Source organism: Colobus angolensis, unplaced genomic scaffold (genome assembly GCF_000951035.1).
Source record: "Colobus angolensis palliatus isolate OR3802 unplaced genomic scaffold, Cang.pa_1.0 Scaffold36, whole genome shotgun sequence".
Classification (NCBI taxonomy): Eukaryota; Metazoa; Chordata; class Mammalia; order Primates; family Cercopithecidae; genus Colobus; species Colobus angolensis.
In genome coordinates this window covers 6,727,535-6,734,145 of record NW_012116932.1, presented here as the reverse complement: position 1 = coordinate 6,734,145, position 6,611 = coordinate 6,727,535, and the positions used below count along the sequence as shown (strand labels likewise).

The window sequence follows — 6,611 nt, the reverse complement described above, 5'->3', positions numbered from 1 at the left end:
GGAGAATGGCGTGAACCCGGGAGGCGGAGCTTACAGTGAGCTGAGATCTGGCCACTGCACTCCAGCCTGGGCGACAGAGCAAGACTCCGTCTCAAAAAAAAAAAAAGAGTCTGGGAAGCCCTGCTCTGAAAGTCACACTTCTCTCCTATCTGTCTTTTTGGTCATCTCTTTCTTGGCTTAAGAAATGTGGTGGAAAAGAGGTACAGAACCCTGGGGTAAGTAGTGGAACATAAAACCAGATGTTCCAAGGATGAGTAACTTACAGCACACTTGAGAAGTCTCCTGCTAGCCTACTGCTCCCCTAGCACAGGTATACTAGACTATCTCTTTGCAGAAAAGTTTGTAGTTAAGTAAAAAACAATGCGTATAGGCCCATAGTACTTCCATCTACGGGCCTTACAGTTACACTTATTGCCTTACAATGACACAGATGCTGGTTTCCCAAGGTCAAGGATGTCTGAAGAAAATGGGCCAATGTGCCCAGATTCTTCTGGTTAAGGGTCTACTTGAGTCTCAGACAGCCCTTATGCTGTTATTGTTTTCCAAGCTGGGATATGAAAAAGCAGAAAACCCAATAGGGTAACATTAATCCAAGTCAACATAGCAACCAGTATCTTACCTAATGGCCCTTCTCCTGCTGACTCCAAGACCTGAGCAGCTTCCTGAGACACAACGGTGATGGCTCCAGCCACTGGTTCATGACTGACATCACCATTGGGAGTGCCATCGGGGATTATAACTAAGCCATGTTTCTGCAGGGGGGGAAAACCCACCATCACAAAAGGCCCATATGCAAACAGTAAGCTCTGTGAGGTAACTCTGCAACAATACATGTTTGCTACAGGTAAAACCTGGTTAGAATCAGTTACATGGAATATAGCTCTGTGGAAGAAATAGTTTAAACCTAACAAATCTGGATTAGGGAATAAACATTGTAGTTTGTAGTTAGGCTAGGAAAGATGGCAGGATGAAAAGAAGGAAGATAGCGAGTAAAGCAGTGAGGGACCTGAACTCCAGGCTAATGCTAACATACCTCTCCCGTCTTCACTGTCTCCTGCAGGTCAGCCAGCTCCTCTCTGAGCATATCTCGCTCATTCCTAAGGCAGGCAATGTATTCTTTCTGTTTCTCTAGGGCCTGGTTTTAGGTAAGGTAGCAAGAGAAACAATGGCAGAGAAAAAGAGCAGGTGAAAAGTAGCAGAGAAGTACCTAATTCAAATAAAGATAAAGGCATAAAAAGCAAGGAAGCAGTCAAAAGATTGGAAACAAGCAGTCAGATATGGGAGGAAATACAGAGTTACATGGATATACATCTCCAGAAGAGAGTTCTCATAGAAACTGGTTCTCATGCATCAATTTGGCAAAACATGTTTAATCACATCAAGCAGGGAAATAAATCTTTCTTTTCCAGTCAATGAAAAAAATAAAACAGGAAAAGGAAGATGAAGAGAGCAGCCAGAGTAAAACAAAGCTTTCCTTACTGACTGCCTCAGTACATTTTTATTTGGTGAACAAAAAGAACCCCACATTTCACGTTTAATTAAACTAGTTTATTCAATAATACAGTTGAGTTTAAAAAAAAATAGTTCTGGAATAAAAATAACTATTATACGTGAGATATTTTAATTAAATATTGGCTGTAGATTGTTCTCCAAGTAGTGTGGCAAAATACTCAAATACCACTTAATTCAAAATAGTTAACCTCCAAAAGAATTCAAAGATCAACTTCTGACAATTTAATTAATTATAACTGAGACTCATTGGCTTTCTGTTATATTCCCAAAATGTGAAAAAACAAAACACTGACAAAATAAATACAGCAAAACTATGGAGAGTTACAGAATATGGATTTCAGAATCAGGCTTTTGGGTCCTGGCACATACTCATCCTATGCCTCAGTTTCCTTACCTGAAAAACAGAAGGGATAATAGCACCCATCCCAGAGGCAGAGGCATAAATCAAGGTAAAGCATTGCCTGTAATGCCTAGATAGCAGGGACAGTTCAGGAGAAGCAGGCTGGTGATTTCATTTGTAAATTCCCTGCCATTCCCTTAGTCTCACAACTGCCAGCTGAGGACAATGCAGAAGCAGGAACATACTTTGGTTATCAATGAAAAATAAAATCTACTAAGAAAAAATAAAATCTATTGTAAAAGAAAATAACCCAGAATTAAAAATACACCTAAAGTAAGTAGTCTATGCAGGAATCTGAAAACTGGCCTATCTGAAAAAGCCTTTCCCCACATATTTTTGTTCATATATTTAATGTCTTCTGTCAGCATTCCCATTAATCCAAGAAGTTAAACTACAACAGGTAACTTTCAGTTCACTGGGTTTGGAAGTGGGACAGAGAATTGCTGAGAAATTGATAGCTGAATAGTTGGGCAATTTAAAAATTCATTATAATCCTATTTTGCAACCAAATAGGGATCAAATAAATAAGGGATGATAGCAACTACCATTTGTATAGCACAAATTATATGGCAGGCACTATTTCATATAATTTCTCTCTTATACGTTATTTTGTATTTGAAACCTCTATCCTGTGAAGTACTTGTATTATCCCCGTTTAACAGATCAGAAAATTGAGGCTCAGAGTGGCTATATTTTTTGCCCAAAGTCACATTAAGTGGCAAAACCAGAAAATGAATCTGGTTGTTTTTGTTTCCAAAGCCCTTAAATAGATTTTTAAATATCACAGCCCTATGGAGGATACATTATATTCCCTTTTTGTTAGCCCAGATGATGCTAGGAAAGGAGCCCATAGGGCAAATCCTACTCTTTACTTATCCAAACTGCCATGTCAATATCTGACTTCTTTTCAACAATTTACAGTCACACTATATGATGTGTCTCAAGTCTGCCTGTGAATTAACAATGTGGGTTTAGCACCATCCAGCTAGTATTAACACTCCATTACATTAATCATTAGTAATAAATGAAAGATTAGGAAAACAAAGCACAACAATACTTTCCCATGTGTTGAGTGTCACTTTAGTCTTTATGAGTTAGGTATTTTTGGTTACTGGTATCTGCATGCATAGTTATGTCATGTATCACCACATATAAGTGGGTAAATGATCACTGTCACACATGCTCTATATAAACAACACCACTGAATATAAAAGACCTCTGAGAAACAGGCCAATCTGAAACTAGGAATTCTAGCAAATGATATACATGACATCTGCTCCTCTTCCACATCTTATTGCACTGGATTTTATTTTTACCTTCGGACTTTTTAATTTCCTCTTCCCATAATTATAGATGGGAAAATAAAATACATCCTGTAAATTCACCCATTTCACCACAAAGTTTGAAGACTACTAAAATACCTTATAATTGGATCAAATATATTCACGCTGGATCTAAAATCCTCCATATTACCTGACCATATAACCACTACCCTTGTGTTTGTGTGCAACAATAGCTCCTAGAGTAGATTTTTTTTAGGGTAAAAAGTACATGCTTGTAGAGTTCAAAATAATTCTTTATCCCTGACCTAACCTCAAATCCTACCATCCAGAAGCCAAAAGGATGTGTATAATGGGCTGAACTTTTGGGCAAAGGGTTAATTCTCCACATAATTGTACTGGGGAACAAATATCTTTGGTCAGAATGAAAGTGAGTTTTGCTGGGCTATAGAGATATGCAAGTTCTTTGTATACGCCTATTCTATACATGGGCTCCTGGTGTTTAGAACTGCAGTGGAGCTAGAGGCAAGACCACTAATGAACTGAACTTTAACCTGGGAATAATGGACATATTTCTTCATTAAGTTACTAAATGTAAATCTTAAAAATGAAGCTAGAGACAAGTAGTTACTGTCCATACTGAAAATGTGTCTTCTAAAAGTCAAGGGAGGACCACTGCCCTTGTATTATAATGATAACAAATATTGGCAAGGACATGGAGATATTGGAACCCTTGTTCACTAGTGGTGGGAATGTAAAATGGGACACCTGCTACAGAACACAGTACAGCTGTTACTCAAAAAAATTAAACACAGAATTACTATAAGATCCAGCAATTCCACTTCTGGGTACATACCAAAAACAACTGAAGGCAGAGTCTTGAAGAGTTATTTGAATACCCATGTTCACAGCAGCATTATTCACAATGGCCAAAAGGTAGATGTGTCGATATATCAACAGAAGAATGTGGTATATACATACAATGGAATATGATTCAGCCTTAAAAGGGATGGACATTCTGACACATGCTGCAACATGAGCCTTGAGGGCATTATGCTAAGTGAAATAAATCAGATACTGTATGATTCCACTTATATGAAATACCTAGAGTAGTCAAATTCACAGAGACAGAAAGTGGAATGGTGGTTGCCAGGGGTTTGGGAGAAGGGACTGAATGGGGAGTTGTTTAATGGGTACAGATTTCAGCCGCGGAAGATAAAAAAGTTCTGATGGTGGTGACAGTAGCACAACAACATGAATGTACTAAAATGCCACTGAACTGTACACTTAAAAATAGTTAAAATGGTAAATTTTATATTATTGGTATTTTAGCACAATTTTTCAAATAAAAAAAAAAGAGTCTACTAGTGATTCAACAATTTGGACGAATCTTGAGGGAGTTATACAGAGTGAAAAAGGGTAATTCCAAAAGGTTAATATATACTATATAATTCCATTTTTATAACATTCTGAAAATAGCAAAACTACACAAATGAAGAAAAGATCAGTGGTTCTCAGGGTTTGGGAGGGGAAGGGGAGATAAAGGCTATGACTATAAAAAGGCAAGAGGAGAAGAAATCCCTTATAGTGATGGAAATGTTCTGTATCTTCACTGTATCAAGGTCAATACCCTGGTTGTGATATTGTACTACAGTTCTGTAAGATGTTACATTTGGGGAAAATTGAGCAAAGAATATATAGGATCTCTCTGTTAAATTTCTTCTCTTTTCTTCTTTTTTTTTTTTTTTTTTTTTTGAGACGGGGTTTTGGTCTGTTGCCTAGGCTGGAGTGCAGTGACACGATCTCAGCTCACTGCAACCTCTCCCTCCCGGGTTCAAGTGATTCTCATGCCTCAGCCTCCCAAGTAGCTGGGATTACAGGTGTGTGCCACCATGCCTAGCTAATTTTTGTATTTTTAGTAGAGACAGGGTTTCACCATGATGGTCAGGCTGGTCTCGAACCCTTGACCTCAAGGGATCCACCCTCTTTGGCCTCCCAAAGTGCTGGGATTAAAGGCATGAGTTACCATGCCCAGCCCTGTTTAATTTCATATGACTGCATGTAATTCTAAAATTCTGGCCGGGCACAGTGGCTCATGCCTGTAATACCATCACTTTGGAAGGCTGAGATGGGCGGATCACTTGAGGTCAGGAGTTCCAGACCAGCTTGGCTAACATGGTGAAACCCCATCTCTACTAAAAATACAAAAACTAGCCGGGCGTGGTAGTGCACACCTGTAGTACCAGCTACTCAGGAGGCTGAGGCAGGAGAATTGCTTGAACCTGGGAGGTTGCAGGGAGCTGAGATCATGCCACTATACTCCAGCCTGGGGGACAGAGAGAGATTCCATCTCAAAAAAGGGATACTAAAATAAAATAAAATATTCTCCAAATAAAAGCCGAATAATTTATATTTTAAACTGAGACATCTGAGGGGTTTCTATGGCTGGTCCAAGATTATCATTTTAAAATCCTAAGGCACTCATACAAGCTAGAAATACTGGGCCTACAGATCTGTGTTAAAGAAAATTATGTAAAGTCCTAAAAGAAGTCCATTCTAGATAGTGACCAGATTTTAACTAAAATTTTAAAATTACCTACTTTGTCCCACATGTTTTTTTACATCTTATGTTATATCTCACAAGCAAAAATTTAAATCAAATCAATGGTTCAACAATTAAATTTCACTTTCCAACTTCAAATTTCAATTTTAAAATCATAATTTCAAAACACCTAACAGATGTTTTGAAACATATATTGATTTATCCCCCAAAGGCTTTTCTAGGTTTAGATGGAATTTTTAATACTCAGCAATTTGAATGTCAGAGAATTATCTATAAAGTAGCTTTTGTTCTTTAAATTTTTGGTCTACAAACTTTTTTTTTAAAGAAAGGGTATCACTCTATTGCTTAGGCTGGAGTGCAGTGGCACGATCATAGTTCACTGCAGCCTCCATCTTGTGGGCTCCAGTGATCCTCCCACCTCAGCCTCCTAAGTAGCTGGGGCAGGTGCATGCTCTGCAAATTTTAAAATTCTTTTGGAGAGACAGGGTGGGTCTCACTATGTTGCTCAAGCTGGTCTCAAGCTCCTGACCTCAAGCAATCCTCTGGCCTCAAGCGATCCTCGAGCCTTGGCCTCCCAAAGTGCTAGGATTACAGGCATGAGCCTACAAACTCTTAAGAGGTAATGTAATCTTCCCATGTGTATATTAATGAGAGAGGTCCTTGAAGTGATGAAAAAGACTGGATCCTGCTGACCACCAGTTGGGCTTCAGAATGTTCCTAACAACATTCTGAGGGTATGAGGGCCAGGTGCGGTAGCTCACGCCTGTAATCCCAGCACTTTGGGAGGCCGAGACGGGCAGATCAGAAGGTCAGGAGATCGAGACCATCCTGGCTAACAGGGTGAAACCCCGTCTCT

The 6,611-nt window shown here is 39.0% G+C and overlaps 1 protein-coding gene across 4 annotated transcripts in view; it reads right to left on the bottom strand.

Annotated features, from left to right (window-relative positions):
* Positions 1 to 6,611, bottom strand: part of LRRFIP2 (leucine rich repeat (in FLII) interacting protein 2) — a 130,660-nt gene that overhangs the window by 12,632 nt on the left and 111,417 nt on the right. For 3 of the 4 annotated variants that reach the window (XM_011953344.1, XM_011953345.1, XM_011953343.1), the window contains one exon: positions 620 to 752. In XM_011953344.1, coding sequence (XP_011808734.1) covers positions 620 to 752 — 133 coding nt within the window. Of the gene's footprint in view, positions 1 to 619; positions 753 to 1,033; positions 1,136 to 6,611 lie in introns of all 4 variants that reach the window. The other variant, XM_011953342.1, reaches the window with a different exon arrangement.